Source organism: Octopus bimaculoides, chromosome 18, assembly GCF_046866305.1.
Source record: "Octopus bimaculoides isolate indiv1 chromosome 18, ASM4686630v1, whole genome shotgun sequence".
Classification (NCBI taxonomy): Eukaryota; Metazoa; Mollusca; class Cephalopoda; order Octopoda; family Octopodidae; genus Octopus; species Octopus bimaculoides.
Window position 1 is genome coordinate 40,128,110 of NC_142945.1, and position 23,142 is coordinate 40,151,251.

At 36.4% G+C, this 23,142-nt stretch overlaps 1 protein-coding gene across 4 annotated transcripts in view; it reads right to left on the minus strand.

The window, feature by feature from the left end:
* Nucleotides 1-23,142, minus strand: part of LOC106884072 (uncharacterized) — a 236,730-nt gene that overhangs the window by 121,019 nt on the left and 92,569 nt on the right. For all 4 annotated transcript variants that reach the window (XM_052974295.2, XM_052974294.2, XM_052974297.2 and 1 more), the window contains exons 2-3: nucleotides 11,957-12,061; nucleotides 8,635-8,677 (exon numbers count right to left, since the gene is read on the minus strand). In XM_052974295.2, coding sequence (XP_052830255.2) covers nucleotides 8,635-8,677; nucleotides 11,957-12,061 — 148 coding nt within the window. The remainder of the gene's footprint in view (nucleotides 1-8,634; nucleotides 8,678-11,956; nucleotides 12,062-23,142) is intronic.

Sequence of the window (23,142 nt, forward strand, 5' to 3'; positions counted from 1 at the left end):
CATCATCATCATCATCAACATAACCTAACCTCACAAGAATGATGAAAGAAAAACCAATGAGAGAAACATCTGCTGTTGCTCAAACTACCAGAAATAGCAGCTGAGTCTCCCACAGATTCAAATCACAAAGCTCTGTCTTAGAATATAATACACACTGGAAAATGTGGTCCAGGATACTCTACAAATAAGCAAAAGACAGGATGGCCACGGCTGGAATACCTTTCATCATAGGTCTGCTGGGTAAGAGCTGACCTGGGGTTAAACAACAACAAAGCAAACACTATCACCATCATGACTATCACCACAGCTACCACTACCATCATCCCAAACGATAACACCACCACAGCCATCACCATGAATCAATGAGGGATTCTCCAGATGGTAGATCAGCTTGCTAGATATAGCAACTAAATATTTCTTAACCCTTTAGCATTCAGATTACTCTGTCAAATATAATGTTTATTTATTCACATTTTTGAAAATTCAAATTGTATTGTCTTGTAGGTTAGCGATTTCACAGATGTGACTGTTTATTTTTAAAATAACATTGCAGGGTCGGTGTGAGATGTTGGATCTGGCCAGTTTGAACATAAAACAGGTAGAATATTTGGGCCAGATATGGTTGGTCTAAATGCTAATGGGATGCCTTTAAAAATGAATGGGATGGTCACTACTGGAATGCTTTTGATCATAGGTTAGTTTGATGAAAGTTGATGTTGAGGTTCAGTGACAATGCTACTACTACAACCAACACAACTACCACATACTAGTACCAGAGCTATTGCAATCACCATTATGACCATTACACCAGAACCGGCACTCCTTCAACCACAACCATCAACACCATAACTGCCAACACCACCATTACCACTCCCACAACTGCCAACACCACCACTAACCATCACCACCACAACCAACACCACCTCAACCACCGAAGTCAGTTAAATGTCTGTTATCTGAGATCTCCTGTTATACTATTGTTTTTTTAACATGTAAATAATTGAAATATTTACTGCATGGGAAAGGACAAAGGAAATACAATAACTACAATAACTAGTGGTGAATACGAAGTTGTGAATACTATGTCCTTCTGTGAAGAATGATTGGTGCATTGACAAAGTCACTCAGAGGTGGAAACAGTGATTGTGGCAGCGCTGTTCATTGCGGTCATGTTGTTAGTTGTAGTGATGGTTGTGAAAGCATGTGGCTTAGTGGTTAGGGGTATTCAGTTGATGATCGTATGGTCATGAGTTCGATTCCTGGTCTAGTGTTGTGTCCTTGAGCAAGAAACTTTATTTCACATTGCTTCAGTCAGTGCAGCTGGTAAAAATGAGTAGGAACAGTATTTCAAAGGACCAGCCTTGTTGCATTCTGTTTCATGCTGAATCTCCTTCAGAACTACATTAAGGATGCATGTGTCTATAGAGTACCCAGCCACTTGCATGTTAATTTCACAAGCAGACTGTTCCATTGATTGGATCAACTGGAATCCTTATTGCCATCAACCATAGAGTGCCAGTGGTGGTAGTAGTGTTGTTGTTGTTGTTTAACCTACACTTTGTTGTTCACTGAACAGACCTCGCATCAAAAGCATTCCATAATGACCACAGACACTCCAGTCTCTGGCCAATAGGTGAGCTATTTCCCCCCATTGCCTTTTCTACTGCTTTATAACAAAGAGAAAGAGAAAGAAAAACAAAGTGAGAGAACCATATATAGCTAGACACATCCTATCTGCCAAAGAAAAGACAAGAGGGAAAGAATATGTGACTAAAAGATATATGTGTATGGTTCCAATGAGGTTCCAATGGTCATGTATATTAAGTTTCCAACAACTGTGATAGTTCTTAGAGTTGTCAGCAACAAGGGAGATCTCATGCCACCTTTTCTCAGAGAGCTTAACAGTCAATACTGTTGTCTACACAGAGTTGTTGAAGAAAGTTGTAAAGCCCTGGATAGATGGAATATGCAACAGAACCATTGGAATATACAACAAAATAGATGCAATAGATGGAATATGCCACAAGACTATGCTATCTCATAAGGCTAGGACAACCCAAGTGTGGATGTGAGCAAATACTGATGATCATGTTCTCCCAGACAAGGCCTTCTAGGTCACAAGACCTCAATCCACTGAACTATTATGTATGGGGAGTAGTGAAGGGAGAGGTCAATCAACACACCCCATAATACCATATAATCTTTCAAGCCTGACATATCCAAAACTGATAACAATAATCTGATTCATGCATGTCAATTCTTCCGACCCAGTAGTGAAGCAGTTATTGATGCTAATGGTGGGTTCATTGAATAGGTGTGATAAAAGGATTCTCAATATTATTTGTACCAATTCGTTTTCAAATACAGCTTTTCTTTGGTGAGCTACGCATCTTTTTTCTAAATTCATACAAACAACCTCAAAAAACTGACCTCTAAAAATGCACCCTGAATGTGTGTGTGTGTGTGTGTGTGTGTGTGTGTGGAGGGGTAGTTATTGAAACTGAAAGTTTATCTTGCAACTTCAGTTTTATGCTGCTGTAAACTTCAGGTTCTTACCTAAAGATTGCAATGTCATGAAATTCAGAAACTCAAGTCATGAAATAACTTATACAAAATGTGTGTGTGTGTGTGCATGTTTGTATACATATATCCTTTAATGAATACAGGAATTATTTGTGAACTACTTCAAATTTCATCTTCAGTTCGAGTAGAAATTGGACTTGTAAAGTATACTATGCATATCTGGTAACCATTCAGTCACGTGCATGCATGCATGTGTGTGTGTGTGTACGTGTTTATCTTCAATGCAAGTTTGGCTAAGATTTCAACTCTTCTGTACAGCAAGGCAGAAGCAGAGATATAAAAAAAAAAATCAATAAGTAAATGTACAATAAAGCACACTGGTTGACGATAAATAAAATATCTTAGAGAAGATACCATAGTGGAAAAATTACTCAAAAGTGTCATCTGAAGGAAAAAAAATACTTAAGTTAACGTTGAAAATATTTAATGGCAATGTCCTTGTCAAGAACATATCACACAAGTCAGAGTATATGAGCTGTGAAGCACTGGCCATTTTGACTCCCTAAGTAGGTAGACTGATACTCTACCCACTTCAGTAGAGCTAGTGATCAACTATGTGTGACTAATGGAACACAAATGTTAAAATATTAATGATCCAGTTAATTGCAGGTTGTAGCTAGTGATCTCATACTGTAATTTGTGTATGCATGTGAGAGACAGTGTGTGTGTAAATATGTGCACACCCCTCTCTCACACACACACATTATGGACAGATAAATATATCTAAGCACATGCATATATACAGACTATACATACATACACACACACACTGATGAATAAATGCTCAAATATATACACATACATGTGCATGCATGCATAAACACACATACATAACCATATACATTCATACAAATACATACATGCATACTATATATATACACACACATATATATAACATATATACATATATATATATATACTGCATGTATATATGCATATAGATACATTCACATAAATACACACATCTGCCTACATGCTCACACAAATACATATGTATTCATTATAAGCACACACGCACAAAAAATACAACTGCCTACATGCTCACACATATACATAGGTATTCATTATAAACACACATGCACGCATACACACACATATTCATTATCATGAATCCCAAGAGAAAACATTAGGTGTGTTTCTAACCATGTTGTTAAACCAGATTCTACAACGGAAATGGGCAAAACCCAGTGTACAAGAGAAACATTGTAACAAAGAACAAGAATTAAAAGTAAATAATGGTAATTATAGAAGGATAATAGAAATTTACTAATAACTCTATCAATGCCAGCACAATGATTTCGGAATACACACAACTATCTTTGTTGGGTTTTTGTAGTTAACCTATTTTTTCAGGGTTATGATAAAACAATTAGCTATTGTTTGTTTAGCTCTGGATCAGCACTGCTCAAACAGAGCTATGTGCAAAGACATTCTATCCATGACAATCCCACTTTATTTTTCTAATCGTTTGTTTCGATTATTGAACTGCAGCATGCTGTGGTACAACTCGTTTTATTGCATGCTAACAAGAGAGCCCTTAAGTAGTCATATGAAATGCTAGAGCAAGCAGTCAAATCTCAACTCAAACCACATCTTACTAGGATTTTAGTCGGACAAATTAACCCCAGTATTTATTTTTTTAAAGTCTTCTACTTATTCTAGTGGTATTTTTTGCTGAACTCCTAAGTAACGGGGATGTAAACAAACCAACACCAATTGTCACATGATGGCTGGAGTGGGTGGAGACAGACACAAGGACACACATAGATAGACATGTGCACACAATGAGCTTCACCAAATACACTCATAAAGTATTAGTTGACCAGGAGCTATAACGAAAGACACTTGCTCAAGGTGCTGTGCAGTGGAAATGAACCTGAAACCATGTGCTTGGAAAACAAGCTTCTTAAGCACACATCCACGCTTGCACCTAACAGTGTACTTTATAATAATGAACTTAATGTAGATAATGCTCAGGTGCACTACAACTTGTCAGAAAGGAGTAAAAGAAGGGGCAGAAATTGTAATAAAGAAAGGCAGCAGTGATAGACCAAAGTACAGGTACAATACACAGCATAAAACACAAAATGATTTCATTATCTAACTGTCCTTTTTATTTGAAGCAATTATACTGTGCTTTAAGTGAGATTTGGTTGCTATTTCTAGCAGGTCTTATGACCACATAGGAGTCTTCTAATCGGCTCATTAAAACATGGTTCAGGTTAGATTTGATTGCTATCAGGTCAAGCGACTATATAAGGGCTCTCTCATTGGTTTGCTAAGACAGTAAGGAATAGTTTGATTTGGGATTTGACTGCTATTTCTACCATGTCAGGTAACTACGTATGAAAGGTAGTAAGATGTGGTTTGAGTTGAAATTTGACTGCTTGCTCTAGCATATCATATGACTACTTAAGGGCTCTCTTGTTAGCATGCAATAAAACAAGTTGAACGACTCTGACACTGATAAAGGCTATAGACAGATGGTGGAGGTGCAAACTCAACAAGCAAGACAAACATCAATACAAGGAGAAACAATGACTTCACTGTATGTAGGTTAAGACAGTATTTACATATGACATGTTGTGATATGCAATGTGTGAGCCGAAAAATGTCCAGGTTTTGTAACAGGATTAGTAACTTCAGAAAAGAATTTTGAAAGAGCAGCAGAAAATGTAAATATGGTTTTCATGTAAGAAATATATGAACTTTATTGTATAGATTATATAAATATGGTGAGTAGATGGTAAAATTGGTGTGTATTAAACGAAATTTATTTACATCCTTTAGTTACACAGGTGTAGGTGTGGCTATGCGGTAGAAGCTTGCTTCTCAACCACATACTTCCAGGTTCAGTCCCCTTGGGCAAGTGTCTTCTGCTACAGCCTTGAGCTGACTAAAACTTTTTGAGCGGACTTAGTAGATAGAAACTGAAAGATGCCTATCGTGTATGTGTGTGTACACACACACACACATATATCTGTAGAAACCTTGCCAAATCAGATTGGAGCCTGGTTCAGCCTTCTGGACTGCCAGTTCTCATCAAACCATCCAACCCATGCCAGCATAGAAAGCAGATGTTAAACAACAACGATATATACGAGTATGTGCAAGTCCCCAGCTCCACTGTTTGACAACTGATGTTGGTGTGTTTACATCCCTATAACTTAGTGGTCTGGCAAAAGAGACTGAAAGAATAAGCATCAGGCTTTAAAAAAGAAAGAACTGGGATCGATTCATTTGACTAAAAATTCTTCAAGGCAGTGCCCCAGTATGGCCGCAGTCTAACGACTGAAACTCATAAAAGAAAGATCCTAAGATTAAATCTCACCTATGTACTATTTTGCCTTTCATCTTTCTGAGGTTGATAAAATAAGTACTGGAGTCCACGTAAGACTAGAAATTGGTGCTGCAGCTTGGACACAGTTCAACAACTGAAACTAATAAGAGATTTAAAAGAAAAGCTATGTACAAGTTAATGAGGATGATCTAAAACTACAGAATCATATTAATCTGAGGACGTTCGACACTATGGGGATATTGGGTTAGAATTAGGATTAAGTTGGGATTACATTACAATTGCTGGTGGTAGTGGTGGTGGTGTTAAGCCCTGATCAACTAGAACTATGATCAAAGGCTCAGGATACACAATCTGATCAAGTCTTTTAATATAATCAAGAATACACAGACCAATGTGTCCTTTCCCCATTTTAAAGACTGTTAAGGTTTGATTTGAAGATTTAGCTGTTATTTCTAGCAGATCAATCAATCACATGGAGTTTTCTTTGTCAGCTGCTACTCCTCTACAATTGAGAGGTCACAGCTCTGGTGCTACAGATGTAATTTAAATGTTGCAAGAGAGATTCTTCAAGCCAAACCAACCTGCCTGTGATCCCAGCCTTCTTATTTTATACCGAGTACACTGTATGGTCAATTTCCAAAATGACAATAAAGTTCTATCTTCTTGCCTGTAAACTAAAGCTTTTATCTGTTTCAAGACCTTAACTCTCACTGCATTGATTAATTTTATGCATTCTAATATGCAGGTACTGAATTGCTGATCATATGCAAATCAGTTCTTACAACCTCTTTCTACTGACCAGTAAATTAAAATGTTCATACTATGTCATATGAAATGCGAAGAACTCCACAAAGTATGCCACAATCGAAAATAAGTAAACTTGGTTCCTGTATCTCCAGTGCACATGCATGGAACTAAGTATACTTGGTTTCTGCACAGTTGACCGATAATTCTCAACCAGGGTCCTTATAAAATTTTGTTGTTAAAAATTTATGTGCAATAACTAGCTTATACTTTTATTTTATACAAAATATCTTAATTTTTTTCTATACAATTCCTAATAATATTTAATCATGAAAATATAACAGGATTTTTTTAATATACACCAAGTGGTTATAGAAGCCAAGTAGAATAAAATAGGAATCAAAGGGGTCTATAGGCAAAAAAGGTTGAGAACCACTAGGTTAGACTATCTGTATACTAAATTTTTTGTTGAACCCACTGTTAAATCCCACCACACGGACCACATCTGTACATGGTTTACACAGCTCTCACTGGTCATTTATCTACACCTAGTTTTCTTAGTGACTACCAGGCTACTTGTGAAAGGCCTTTCTCCAAGACATAGTGGCTTACTCATAGTTAATAACTTCTATAATTGCCTCATTGCACATCAGTCTATGTAGCTTTTTAACTTGTATTATCTGGTCCCTCTGTCGTGCCTACAAAGAGTAAGTAGTCCTTTCTCCCATGTATTTTTATTCAGCAGCCTCTCACATATAGCTATACCACTGAGTGTGTGCATGCATGCTCATATAATGACTGAAATATGGTGTAGGTGGAAGACAAAAGGCCAATGTGTATTGAAATTAGACTCAAAAACAACAGCACATTTGACATGTAAAAATGTATGTGTGTATATACAAGTATGTGTGTGTCTACGTAAGTAGCCATGAACTTTGATATTTGTACGTTTTTCATAGAACTTTAATGTCTAACAATGTAGGTGGATAGTGAGTTCAAATTAAAGGAAAGCAAAGAGAGAAAGAGAGGCAAGAAAAGAGGGGAAGAGAAATAGAGAGAGAACTGGCACCAACACAACAATGTGTCATGTACAGAAATTAGTTTACATAATCACTATCATCTCCACCACCACCACCATCATCAACAACAACAGAATTTCTATGTTGTCACTAGGTTTACAAGAAACAACAGTCAAATATACTTCAAAACTCAATGCCTGAAAAATGGGAACCCCCCCCCCCCCAAAAAAAAAACAGAACGATATAGATACATTTCATTTTTGGATTTGGTTTGCAAGATTTTTTATGTGATTTCGTGTGTTGAAGCATATTCTGTTGTGTCTGGGGAGAGTCATTTTCTTACTGTGCCTTGAAATTTAACACACACACCGTTAAAATTTCCACTTATTTCTTATTTTTATTTTCCTAAAATTTTCGTTGCATCTTGCAACCTTATCAATAGTCAACTATTGATAAGGTTGCAAGACGCAACAAAAATTTTAGGAAAATAAAAATAAGAAATAAGTGGAATCTCCCCAGACACAAGATATAGATACATTGTTTCTGAAAACAAACGAGAAAATTGGATGGTCATGGCTAGGATGTCTTTCATCTTAAGTTTGCTGCTTGATGAGGGGTGACCAGAGGCTACACTCTTAACCTCATCAGAAACAACAGCAACGTCAATGATGCAAGCAAACAAGGCAGCTTCTATGTAGGCCTGGTAGAAACAGTAGCAAAATCACAACTTAACATCTTCAAATCGAAAGGACAGACAATACCTTGGACAATGTAAGCATAGTCCTAGGTTTACAAAAAGATGGAATGGTCAAGAATGGTCGGCTGTGTAGTCAGAGCTGACCTGGGGCTAAACCACATCAAAAAATAATGACACCAATAACAATAACAACAGTTTCAACTTTTCATAGAGAGTTTCAGAAAATAAAAACAAAAAAAAAAAAATGCCTCTTTCCACACCTCCCCAATAATGAAACAAATGTTACTTACTTTTGACTTGTTTCTTAAGTAACTTTGTTGGATCAACCCAGTGCTGCAAAAGGAAAAGAAAAAAATTATCATCATTATTATTATTTAGAAATAATACATTTCTAAATCTCTCAGAGAGATTTATGCAGTAGTGATACGATGAAATAGTTGTATACTGTCAACTTAATGTGACAGTCCCCTGAAGGGAATAATACTACTGTTAGTTAGACCTAGGAAGCTGCACCGCTTCCTGTCGGCCTGTTTTCTAAACCCGAGAAAAGTAAATGGGGGCGCAAATTTTGATTTTGCACTCCATAAAAATTTTAGGGATTGAAAGCACACACCCTGCACTCCCAGTTCCCAGGCCTGTGGAAGAGGGAAACCAAGGAAGACATGGGATGAAATATTGAAAGCCTATCTCAAAACGCTGAACCTTACATGACAGAGGACAGAGATATGTGGTGCACTGCTGTACTCAAGAAGACACGCCCACAACAAAAGAATGCTTTTAACATTTAAACTGACCATATCTGGTCCAAATATTCTACCTGCTTTATCTTCGAACTGGTCAGCCCCAACCGCTCACTCCAACCCAACAATGTTATTCTAAAAATAAGCAATCATCATCATCATCATTTAACGTTCATTATCCATGCTGGCATGGGTTGGACTGTTTAACCAGGGCTGGTAAGTTGAGAAGCTGCATCAGACTCCATTCTGATTTGGCATGGTTTCTACGGCTGGATGTCCTTCCTAATGCCAACCACTCCGAGAGTGTAACAGGTGCTTGAATGTGCCACCAGCATGGGTGCCAGCTGTGCGACACCAGTATCTGCCACAACTACGGTTTCTCTTGGCTTGATGGGTCTTCTTCTCAAGCACGGCATATTACCAAGGGTCTCTCTCTCATTTGTTATTGCTTCATATAAAAATCTCAAAGACATGAAATGATGGTCGATTAATTCAAAGTAATGTGAATAAATAATAATGTATTCATATAAATATTGAGACAATAGCATGTTTCCCTTTTATATATATATATATATATATATATATATATATATATATATATATATATATTTATTTACTTGTTTCAGTCATATTTCTATGTATCAAAGAGAAGGGGTGGGGAAAAAGAGGGAGGGAGAGAGGCAAGGAGAAAAAGAGACCCAGCTAGTGGGCAAGGAATTTTATATATATATATATATATATATATAACAACTTAAAAGGGTAAAGATTTATCAATTTATTAATTTATTAATAAATCAACAATTAACAATTTTTACCAAGCCCTTCGGTATGTAAGCACCATTATCGGTGGAGAACTTATTTAAAAGTTCCCATACATTTATAAACATAATTAAGGGATCAGCAAGCATTTGCTTCACCATATACCGAAGTTCAGAAATAGCAGCTAAAAAAGCTGAGACTCCAACAGATAGCATTACTTGTAACTCACAAAGGCAAAAACAAGAAGAAAAAACAATGAAACCTGTTTTTTCTTCTTGTTTTTGCCTTTGTGAGTTACAAGTAATGCTATCTGTTGGAGTCTCAGCTTTTTTAGCTGCTATTTCTGAACTTCGGTATATGGTGAAGCAAATGCTTGCTGATCCCTTAATTATGTATATATATATATATATATATATATATATATACACACACATACTAAGACAATAGGATGTGTGCGTATGTGCATGTGTATGACTGTTGAGGTATGTATTTTTTATGTTCATATTTTATGCTTGCTTTGTTTATATTAGTAACTATATGGCTATATATATTTAGGTCAGTGAGTGCATTTAGGTATGTATGTATTTGGGGTCTGTGTATGATATGTACATGTTTCTTGGTTCCCCTCAGATGTGTCCCAATTTTTCTTTGTCTTCAGTTCCCATAATTATAAATGGATGTATGCATGGGTGAGTGAATGTGGGGAACTGGTTGCATGAATCCTCTTCTCTTTCTTCCACCGACATCTACCTCTACAATACCCAAAACTGACCTTGACCTTGTACCATCCCAGTTAACATCTCACAGCTATGTCTCTTGTTTCTCCCCCCCTCTCTCTCTCTGCAAAAACATCACAAAAACTGTTACCCAGAGTTTCCTGTTCCTGTTTGTCAGACAGTTGTGATCACAACGGTCCAACGAATGGGAACGTGAAACTCTGAGTAACAGTTTTTGTGATGTTTATACAGCTTTAATAAAAAAGCATATTACTCTACCTTCGGTATTCTAGTACTATTTTTTCCCACCTTGTTTTGCATTTATGTGATTACTCGTGTACATATACATATTATTCTTTTATTCTCTTACTTGTTTCAGTCATTAGACTGCGGCCATCCTGGGGTACTGCCCTGAAGAATTTTTTTTAGTTGAATGGATCCCAGTACTTATTTTTTTTTTTTTTTAAGCCTGCTAAGTTATGGGGAATCTAAACACACCAAAACCAATTGTCAAGCAGTGATGGGGAACAGACACAAACACAGACACACACACGATGGGCTTCTTCCAGTTTCCATCTCCCAAATCTGCTCACAAAGTTTTGGTTGGGTCGAGGCTCTAGTAGAAGACACTTGACCAAGATGTCACACAGTGGGACTGAACCTGGAACCATGTGATCGAGAAGTAAACTTCTTACCACACAGTCATGCCTTAAAGAAATAAAATTTCAAAATAGGCCCTAGAATGAGACAAAGTTTCACTGGAGCTTCTAGCAAACTCAAATTGGATGGTTTATTTTTGTTGGATCATGAGAGTGTAGGTATTTGTGCGTGCATTGATATTTTGAAATAAAATTCTTTTCCCACATGTTGATTGTTTGGAAACGGCAACACCTTGAAATTTTTGCAACTTTCCTTTTCATTCCAGATTGATAAATAATCAGGCACAACAGAGGAATTTTTATCAAATCTAAACAACCAAATTAGAATGACTGGAATGTGGTGGCATTCATGTTTTGTAAACTTGCTTGGCTGAGGTTTTCTATCTAATACCAGACAGTAACATTTTTTAACACCCATGTATATAATATATATATATATATATATATATATATATATATATATATATATATATATATATATATATATATGAGAGAGAGAGAGGGTGGAAGGAGGGACATAGAGATAGATGGATACAGACACAGGCAGATAGATAGACAAATGGGGAGATAGAAAAATAGGTAGAATGTCTGTCTGTCAGAGTAGGACTTCTACAGATAGAAAGATAGACAGACAGATAGATATATACACAGGCAGAAAGATAGATATGCAGACAGGCAGATAGATAACTAGACATTATGATCTGTGATTACCACAACTGAATGACAAAGAATACTCACGTTAACATTGTGTGCATCTGAGAATTGTAAACCAAAATATTCTTTTTCAATCAAATCCAGGTAGTAAAATACTTGCTCAATAAGATCTTCACCAGTTGACTTTTTCTAGAAAAAAGAAAATTAAATCAAAATAGAAAATATTTCAATGAACTGATAGCAAATAATTAAAGATTAATAAATATTTGTTATAATTCCTGTGTGGTAAGAAGCTTGCTTCCCCACCAAATGGTTCTGGGTTCAGTCCCACAGCATGGCACCTTGGGCAACCAAAACCTCGTGGATGGATTTGGTAGACGGAAATTGAAAGAAGTCCATCATGTGTGTGTATGTATATGTATGTGTATATATATATGTATAAGATGTGTGTGTCTTTCTGTCTGTGTTTGTCCCCCTGTCACCACTTGACAACTGGTGTTGGTGTGTTTATATCCTTATAGCTTAGCAGTTTAGCAAAAGAGACTAAAAGAATAAGTACTAGTCTTAAGAAATAAGTCCTGGGGTCAATTTCTTCAACTATAACCCTTTAACCCTTTAGCATTTAAACCGGCCATATCCGGCCAAAAGTATTCTGCCTGTTCTATGTTCAAACTGGCCAGATATGGTCTCTCACACCAACCCTACAATATTGTTTTAAAAATTAACAGCTACCTCATCAAAATCTCATACCTATAAGATAATGTATGATTAGTTCAAAACAATGTAGATGAAAAAGCATTAATTTTGGCAGAATAATGTGAACACTAAAGGGTTAAGGTGGATCTTTAGCATGGCCACAGTCAAATGACTGAAACAAGTAAATGAATTAAAAAATTAAAAAATCCCTTAACTGGCGTAGCCATTCATTGAGGTGCCACTCTAGCTTTTGCACTGGTGTCTAGAAGTACTAGGCTTACAAAGAAAAGGTCCTGGGGTTGATTTGCTCGACTAAAGGCAGTGCTCCAGCATGGCCACAGTCAAATGACTGAAACAAGTAAAAGAGTAAAGAGTATATATATATATATTTTAAGATGGCAAACTGGCAGAGTTGTTAGCATGCTTAGTGTCATTTCACCCGTCAGTGAGTTCTGAGTTCAAATACCGCCCTGGTTGACTTTGCCCTTCATCTTCTCAGGGTTGATAAAATAAGTACCAGTTGAGCATTGGGATCAATGTAATTGACTTATCCCTCCTCCAAAATTGCTGGTCTTGTGCCAAAATTTGAAACCAATATATATATAGCTCTCATTTCTAAATAGGCTGATGCTCACTGCATCCTTAAGGCTTTGTGCTAATTTTATATTTTATAGTTTACAATGTTATTACACCTGTGAACCGCATGTGTTACTGCTGTTAATATTATCAATTATAAATATATGCCATAGATGGTATTAATAATAGTAACATCTTATTTCAAATGTAAACATTTGAATGTTTTTTGCTCATAAATATTTTGTACCATGTGTTGCTGGTTTTTGGCGCAAAACAAGCCAGAGTATCAATGGATTTATAATGTGGCGGATTTGGAATTTCTTGCCCAGTAACTCATACTGAGGAAGGCCAACACCCGAAACCATGGTATATGAGCATATGCTTTTTAATTCTTTATCCATTTCCTCACATACTGTTATTTTCTATGATTTTGATGCCATCTGGCAGCTGAATTGAGATCTTATCTCTCATTTCTAAATAGGTAGATGTTCACTGTCTCCTTAAGGCTTCGTGCTAATTATATATCAGTGAAGGCATGGCTGAGTGGTTAAGAAGCTTACTTGCAATCACATGGTTTTGAAACAGTGGATCTTGAAGAACATAAAGCTATAAATAGTAACATGTAAGTATGGAGTTGGGGTGGAAGACCCTATTGGACAGAAATAAGTCTACAGAAGATGTGTGTTCATGTTCTATAGACAGCCCAGTCCATCATAAGGCTTATTCACACTGGGCATCTGCTCAGGGACCTCAAAGGTCTAGGGGCTCTATTCTAAGCTGTGTATGCTGTGGTTGTCAATAAATAAATACTACAGGGCCCAGTGCATTGATTTGCCCAGGGGTTTATAATGCTTAGATGGCCTTCTGGCAGCCTTCAACTTTTTATATCCAAAAGCACTTTTTAACTCAATATTTACATGATATTATTTATAGTTTATGAGGATTGGTCTGCAAGAACCCTGTGCTGGTGGCACATAAAAGACACTTTGTGCCAGCACCATGTAAAAAGCATCCGGCACATTCTGTAAATTGATTGGTGTTAAGAAACCATCCAACCCATGCCGATGATGATGATGATGACGAAATAATGTGCTTTGAGATCATTATTCTAAAAAGGAATTATTTTACATCCTCTCAAAAGTTTATAAATTCTTATAATGTTAATTATTATTAGTTATTATTTTTTAATGGAACTTGCTCATTAAAATGGAGAACAGGTGTGTATGTGAGGGCATTATATACATGTGTATTTGTGTGTGTATGTATGTATGTGTGTGTGTATATAGTATTCTTATATAAGAATGTTGTTGACAGTAACTTCAAAGTTTCAGCCAGCTAAGTTATTATCAGACAATGGCTTAGCTGGCTGAAACTTCAAACCACTGCCAACAATATTCTTGTAAAAGAATAATTTGTACTCTACAAAAGCATAGAGTAACCCATCAGATTAATTTAAAATTGCTTTTATTGTCATTGAATGTAAAAGCAAACATTAACACACACACATATACATACATACATACACACACATGAGAATCTAGTGGAAAGAGTCTTTGATAGTACAGTAAACTATCTCAAGAGAGAGCTGCTGCCATAATTTCTTTTGTCTTTGTTCATTGTTGATGTTAAAAAATAATTAAATAAAAAACCCTCCCAGTTGTCTGTAATTGAGCAAACTGAAGTGTGAGAAAATACTTTATTGTTGATGAAGCCATACAATAAAAATTTTTTTTTTTTAATGAGCTGTGTGTGGGATAGCAAAACATTCATTTTTCACTGTCCAATAAGGAAGCCTCCATGTGGTTATTCAATATGCTACCTAGAAAGAGTAGCTAAATTCTCTTCAAACAACACCTTACTATCTTTAAAAAATAGAAGGGCACAGTAGATAATGTAATATTGAAAACATTTGTTTGAAAATTAAATGGTGTACTCAAAGCAAGAACAGTTTTTAAGCATAGTGCTACTTGATCAGTTGTGACCTGAAACTAAGTCATAACAAGGAGCCATGATCACTCTGTTGACCTGCATACCTCCTCTCAACAAAACCTCTTCAGACACCCACATCTTATTCACTAGTGAAATCTATTGTCTAACAAGGGAGCCTCTAAGCAGTCACTTGAAATGCCTGCTAGAATTAGTAACAAAATCTCCCTCAGGTCACACGCCATGAAAGTAATAACATTTTAATTTTGCAAAAATGTGAAAAATACAAACCAAAATTTAATACTTCATTTGATAAATAGCAAGCAAAAGTACTTACAAAAGTGCCTTCTATAAGTTGAAATTATTCTTATTTACATGTTAAAATATATACCCATTTTTAGGTAATATATTTCAAAGATTTTTGCTTTAAGGTAGAGGTTCTCAACTTAGGTCCATATGGCCCCTAGGGTCCATCTAAGATTTTGTTGTTAAAATATTTTGTGTATTGCAGAAGTATAACCAATTTACTGCTCATAAATTTTAACAACTTTTTTTATACAATTCCTAATCATATTTAATTATGTAAATATAATGGTATTTTTTAAGCATCAAATGGTGCAGAGGACCCACCCAAATAAAATAGGAATCAAAGGGTCCACAGACAAAAAATGGTTGAGAAACACAGCTTTGAGGTATTCCAAATATTTTTATTTATCCTAAAATACATTGAAAGTAATAAAATAGTTAGGAAATCTCTACTTGACATTAAGGGTTCAAATCATGCCAGTGTCAGCTTTGCCTACCATCCCCTCCAGTAGAGTGGACTGGGGAAATTTGCCCCACAGCCACTACCACCACCACCACCACCAAAGGAAATAGATTTAATAAAATAAGTATGTTTGTTAAGTAGGTACTGAAGTCAATTTCATAAACTGTATATTCTCATCCCAACATTAAAATGTGTGACCTTCTACTTATCTTAGACACTATCAACAACTTCAAGTAGCACTTGAGGAAGAAGATGATAGCAAAGAGCTAGATACTGTCCTCAAGTAAATTTGCTGAAAGGTGAGATTGGTGGGTGTGTATGGACTGATTACATGGGTCTATCTTGAACATGTGGTCATAGGATAGAGGAGACAACAGGTGGGAAAAGATACTTGTCTTTAGTAGTCATAGTAACTTGAGACATGTGGGTGGTACTTCATGATTGTTGTTCAGTGACTGTTCGACTTCCTATTGGAACCATTTCACAGTACGTTCTATTTTTCCATTCCTATCATCTATATAAATGCATGATCAATTTATACTCCACTGTCTTAGAATGCCCTATCCTTTAACCTTGTGGCAAGAAAAGAAAGTATTATTATGTTGTCAGATATTTGTTTTAACATGTAAGGCAGATCTAGTTACTAGCTGAGTTCAACATGAAGATTATCCTGCTACCCTCCTTTAGTTGGGAAAGGCAGGAAGTTTTCCTCTGTCCGGTAGCTAAAATGAAAGATATTGTGTGGTAGATGAAAAGAATGAAGATTGAAACATTCTTCTTTGGTTAAGACTTCATTGATATTTCGAAGTCCCACTGAGAGAAAGGTGTTGCCCTTCATCCAGTTAATTTGTTGAAAGGTGGATGAGAGTAGCAAGCAAGGTTTGAGTGAATGGAATTAGTTTCAGCATGTGCCTGCAGACTGATGAATGACTGCTGGAAGAGAACTCTTTACCTACCAATGGCAAAGTAATCCTATGGCAGCGAGCTGGAAGAATTGTTAGCATACCAAGCAAAATGGTTTTTTGTCTGACTTATGTACTGAGCTCAAATTCTGCTGAGGTCAAATTTGCCTTTCACCCATTTTTTTTTCGGCAGGGGTGTGTGTCAACAAAATAAGTACCAGTTGAACACTGGGGTTGATGTAATCAATTTACACCCCCTGCCCCTAAAATTGCTGGCCATGTGCCAAAATTTAAAACCAATATGCAAAATAATTCTAGATGTGACGGTTCCTTGATAGCCCCACTCCTAACCTCCTAGACAACAGTCTTCCTCTTGGGATATTACTATATTTTATACAGCATAATGTGCAAACAAACCATCACTTTGCATTTCATTTTATTTTATTTTTGCAACCTTGCCCCTACAAGACAACCAAGTTGCTGAGTCAGTCTTTAGAATGATGGACAAATTGCTTTGGGGTAATCATTCAGGCTCCTGCTGAGATCAATTATATTTCTCATCCTTTCAGGAGTCAATTAAATAAGTACCAATCAAGGACGGTGGATTAGAGGAAGTGTAAAAATATTAACTATTTAACATTCATATTGCTTTGAATTAATCTTGCATTATTTCATAGCTTCCAGACTTCAATGATGTGATTGTTTATTTTTAGAATGACATTGTTGGATAGGTGTGAGAGGCAAGATCTGACCAGTTTGAACATAAAACAGGTATTTGGGGTGGATATGGCTGGTTTAAATGCTAAAGGGTTAAAACAGATTTTTTGCAGTATTTGCTCTGGTTCTTTGTGTCTTGAGTTCATATTCATCTGTGGCCTACTTGAGAAGATAGACTTAATCTGACACCTTGGATATCTTTAGTCGACCCCATTCTATTGCAAGAATATGAGCCAGATCACTAGTTTGAGGATAACATCTTCCCTGCCTCCTTCCCACCATTTTCAGAAATCTGTAAGAAGTCGTAAGCACTGTCTTCCCTCCAGACTAAAAGATTTTTTAAAATAAACAAAAAGAACATCTATTACACATCATTCCTTTATTTATTTGTTTATTTTCCCATATTAACAGTGTCATATTCCATATCACACCCACCTGTTTTTGTAATTTGTTCTTGTAAAAACACCAAGCCTCTGCCTGTCAACCTTCAGCTTATGGCAATAAACCAAATCATTTATAAAATAAAAAAAAATCATTACTTTTATTATCTTTACTTTTATCCTCATCATTATGATTATTATTATCAACATTATTATCACCATTTATTAATGTAAGGACTTTCGAGCGAGATCGTTGCCAGTGCCCCTGGACTGGCTCTTGTGCGGGTGGCACGTAAAATACACCATTTTGAGTATGGCCATTGCCAGTACCGCCTGACTGGCCTTCGTGCCGGTGGCACGTAAAAGCACCCACTACACTCTCGGAGTGGTTGGCGTTAGGAAGGGCATCCAGCTGTAGAAACTCTGCCAAATCAGATTGGAGACTTGTGTAGCCATCCGGTTCACCAATCCTCAGTCAAATCGTCCAACCCATGCTAGCATGGAAAGCGGACGTTAAACGATGATGATGATGATTGTTATTCCTCATCCCTCCCTTTTACTTGATGTAAATCCCCCGTTTTTTGGGGTTTTTTTTTTGTTATTCTATGTATAATATTTCGCTTTTAGACTGTCCCTAACATTTCCAGAGCCCTGTGGCCAATGAAAAATCATTATCCGCCTCCTCTTCATCATCATCATCATCGTTATTATTATTTCCCCCAAAAATGCTTGCCTATCTCTGTCTAATAGCTTAACGGTGTAGCAATTATAGCAACAAGATCTCTAGGTCAAGATATCTTGACCTACTTCAGGATTTAAAGAGAGAGAAAGAGACAGAGACAGACAAACAGCTAGATAATGGGCAATACAACCAATATTAATATATATATTATACAATAACAGAATCAGAGACAATAGCAGCAGTAGCCAGAGTGTAAGAAAGCCTCTGCGTATGTATGTGTGTATGTGTGTATAAATAGATACATATAGATATAGCGAGGGTTGAGTGCATATGTATTTGCATGTATGAATATGTGTGTATGTATGTGCGTGTATAGATCACATACACATGCATACATAGATGTATGTATATGTACACAGACAAACACACCAATTCATGTACTCATACACACACACAAACACACATATAAATGTAAACAACTTGTTTACATTTTATAAGCTATGTACAATAATAGATACCATATTTGTGTGGGTGGGTCTCTTTGTGTCTGTCCCCCCCCCCCACCGCTGCTTGACGACTGGTGTTGGTGTATTTATGTCACTGTAACTTAGCAGCTTGGCAAAAGAGACCAATAGAATAAGTACCAGCCTTAAAAGAAAAAAAGCACTGGGGTACATATACATATGTTATATATATATATAAGTTCAAAAAAGAAAAACGACAAAAAACCAACAAAAAACAACAACATGAGGATGTGATACAGATTGTGTTACTGGACGCTCGGGAAAGGAAAGAAAGAGAATTTGATGTTTTGAGCGGAGCTCTTCGTCGGAAACATAGGAAAGTCCAAAGAAGGGAAGACGGAGGAAGAAAAAAAATTGCCAACGATATCCATGAAAGTTACATTGTGGATATATATATATATATATATATATATATAATAAATATATAATAAGATAAGAAAATAGAGAGCAGTAATTAATAAATAATAAAGCCAGTGTCACTTAACCAGCCTGTTTAAAATTACCCTTCAATCATTGGGCAATATGCTGTGCTTCAAAAGACCTGTTGAATCAAGTGAAATCGTAGTTGTGGCCGATGCCAGTGCCGCCTGACTGGCACCCCTGCTGGTGGGACATGAAATGTACCATTCGAGCATGCCCGGTGCCAGTGCCACCTAACTGGCTTCTGTGCTGGTGGGCACATAAAAAGCTCCATTTGAGCGTGCTCAATGCCAGTGCCACCTGACCGGCCCCTGTGCCAGTGACATGTAAAAAGCATCCACTAGATTCTCGAGTGGTTAGCATTAGGAAGGGCATCCAGCAATAGAAAACTTGCCATATCAGATTGGAGCCTGGTAGAGCCAGTCCTCAGTCAAACCGTCCAACCCATGCCAGCATGGAAAGTGGAAGCTGATGATGATGATGAAGATGATATATCTATATATCTCACTATGTGATTATAAAGTCTGCTTCCCAAACACATGGTTTCAGGTTCAATCTTACCTTGTGGCACCTTGGGCAAGTGTATTTTACTATAACGTTAAACCAACAAAAGCATTGTGTGTGTATTTGGTAGACAGAAACTGAAAAGAAGCCTATTAAGTGTACATACATATGTGTGTATGTGTGTGTGCATATTGTAGATAAGTGAGTGAATGTGTCCCTGTTGTTGACATCATATGCTAATTGTAAACAAACACTCATCATCATGCTGGCTTTGTACCCTTTAAGACTTGTGAAATAAGAGATCCATTCCTTGAGAAATAGGTAAGGATTAGCAACAGGAAGGGCATCCAGCTGAAAAACAATACCTCAATAACATGTTTGTATAAACCATGCTAGCATGGGAAAAAGGACATTAAATGATAGAATAGTGTGTGTGTGTGTGTGTGTGTGTGTGTATGTGTGTGTGTGTGTGCACCTTGTATTGGTTTTAATCATTAGCCTATGACCATGCTGGAGCACTACTTTCAAGGGTTTAGTTGATCACATTATACCCAATGCTGATTTCAGTTTGATGCTTATATTATAGATCTCCATTGAACCAATAGTTCACACACACACAGCACTTCTGCTTGCTCTGGTCAGACCATATGATCGAGTGTCAGGCTAGAGGTATATAAGAAAGTACGTATGTGATAAAGAGAGAGAAACTAACAAGGATGGTGGGTAGCAATATACATAGACACTCTCTTTCCTTGCTATACCTTCTTCTAACACCATATTTTACCTCCTCCTCCTACTCACAGTCACTACCATCACCAATGCATTTCTTTCCCTCCCTCTTACCTTCTCTATGTTTTGACTATGATATAAAACAATAAAGGAATCCTATTTACAAACAAACAATAGCTCTGTGTAACTGTACTAATCCTACCACTCCCACTGACTCAATACCAGCATCACTCACCACCACCATGCCACCATACCATGATGACAACAAGGACAGCAATAATGACGACAACCACCATCACCACCACTACCACCACCACCATTATCAAACACCATGAAAATATTTTTTCTCTGACAAGATTTGAAATAAATACTTTCAACACTCCACCACACACACACATTATATATACATATACACACAATCATGTATATTTACACACACACACACGTTCTGCTCTCTGGCTGCCACTCACCCAACAATTGTTACATCTGCCCCGTGTCTCCTCTCCACCATTCCAACTCCCTCTGACTTATTCCATCATCAGAACTTACAATTGAACTAGATTTTAGAACAACTTTTAACCTAAATTAACCTACACCTTCACACTTACACCACAACAATGCTATATCAGTTTATCACAGACACACTATCACTACGGCAGTGAAATACTGTACCACTACACTATACTACAACCACATTACAGCATAATTGCAGTATACTATGACCATACTACACCACATCTACCCTACACCACTACAAGCCAAATGCCACATTGCAAAACTACCATTCTATTCTACACCACATTCAAGCCAATGAAAGTGAGGTGGGGTTCTGTGGAGTCATTCATCCTATTAGAAACAGACGCTAAATCTCCGTTAAATCACAGCCTACAGTTTAACCTTTAGCATTTAATCCAGCCATATCCGGCTCAAATATTCTACCTGTATTATGTTCAAACTGACCAGATCCAATTTCTCACATCTACTCTATACAAAGTTATGAGATAATGTACAGTTTGAAGTAGTTGTATGCTGTCAACTTAATGTGACAGTCCCCTGAAGGGAATGATACTACTGTTGGTTAGACCTAGGAAGCTGCACCACTTCCTGTCGGCCTTGACACATTTCCTGTGTCCTTATGTTTACAAAGGGGAAATTTGAAATCAGTGAATGCATTTCACTAGAATTATTATATGTTTACAAGAGCTTGACAGGCATCTTTGACTAGCAGGTCATGCTACTCCAGACTGATGACGAGCAAAGACTCAGAAACATGTCTCTGGATGCAGGCTTAGCTAAGTGGAGGTGCTTGTCTCCCCCTTGTAAACATAAGGACACAGGAAATGTGTCAAGGCCGACAGGAAGCGGTGCAGCTTTCTAGGTCTAACCAACAGACTTATCATTCCCTTCAGGGGACTGTCACATTAAGTTGACAGCATACAACTACTTCATTGTATCACTACTGCATAAATCTCTCTGAGAGATTTAGAAATGTATTATTTCTAATATACAATTTGTTGAAAATAGTTGTAAATAAATGAGCGTCATATTTGACAAAGAAATCTGAATGCTAAAGGGTTAAAACAGGAAATAAAGGACACACTGGATAATATAGCTGTAGATAAATAAAAGAAAAGTCTTAGCTGGAAATGCATGTGAATAGGGGTTCCTGAAGGATCAGGGCTGATCTGGGATAAGCAACAAGAGACAAAAGACCACTACATAGATACATACACACAAAAATATGCACATGCAGACATACTGTATAAAGGACTGCTACAAGCACACACATATACACTTATAAATATATATATGTATACACATGAACACGTCAAGGTCACCAGCCCCCTTCCATATGCACATACACACTCACATACATGCGCACCTTTGTTTTGGGATCACCACTACTTTATTATCTCCCCTTCTTCCAAGCCCTCCTGTGTGACCCCACTGTCCGGCATTCACCATGATAGATCACTAGCCACTAAACCTTTTTCTATTTTCTCTCCCAAGCGTTAAACTAACACATCTATTTGTTGTTTGGACACCCGTCTTCATCTTTTGTTTTTTTTGGTAAATTCTCACTATATAGATATATATATATATGTATATATATATATATATATATATATATATATATATATATATATATATATATATATATATATATATATATATATATATATATATATATATATATATATATATATATATATATATATATATATATATATATATATGTGTATATATATATATATATATATATATATATATATATATATATATATATATATATATATATATATATATATATATATATATATATATGTGTATATATATATATATATATGTATATATATATATATATATATGTATATATATATATATATATATATATATGTGTATATATATATATATATATGTATATATATATATATATATATGTAT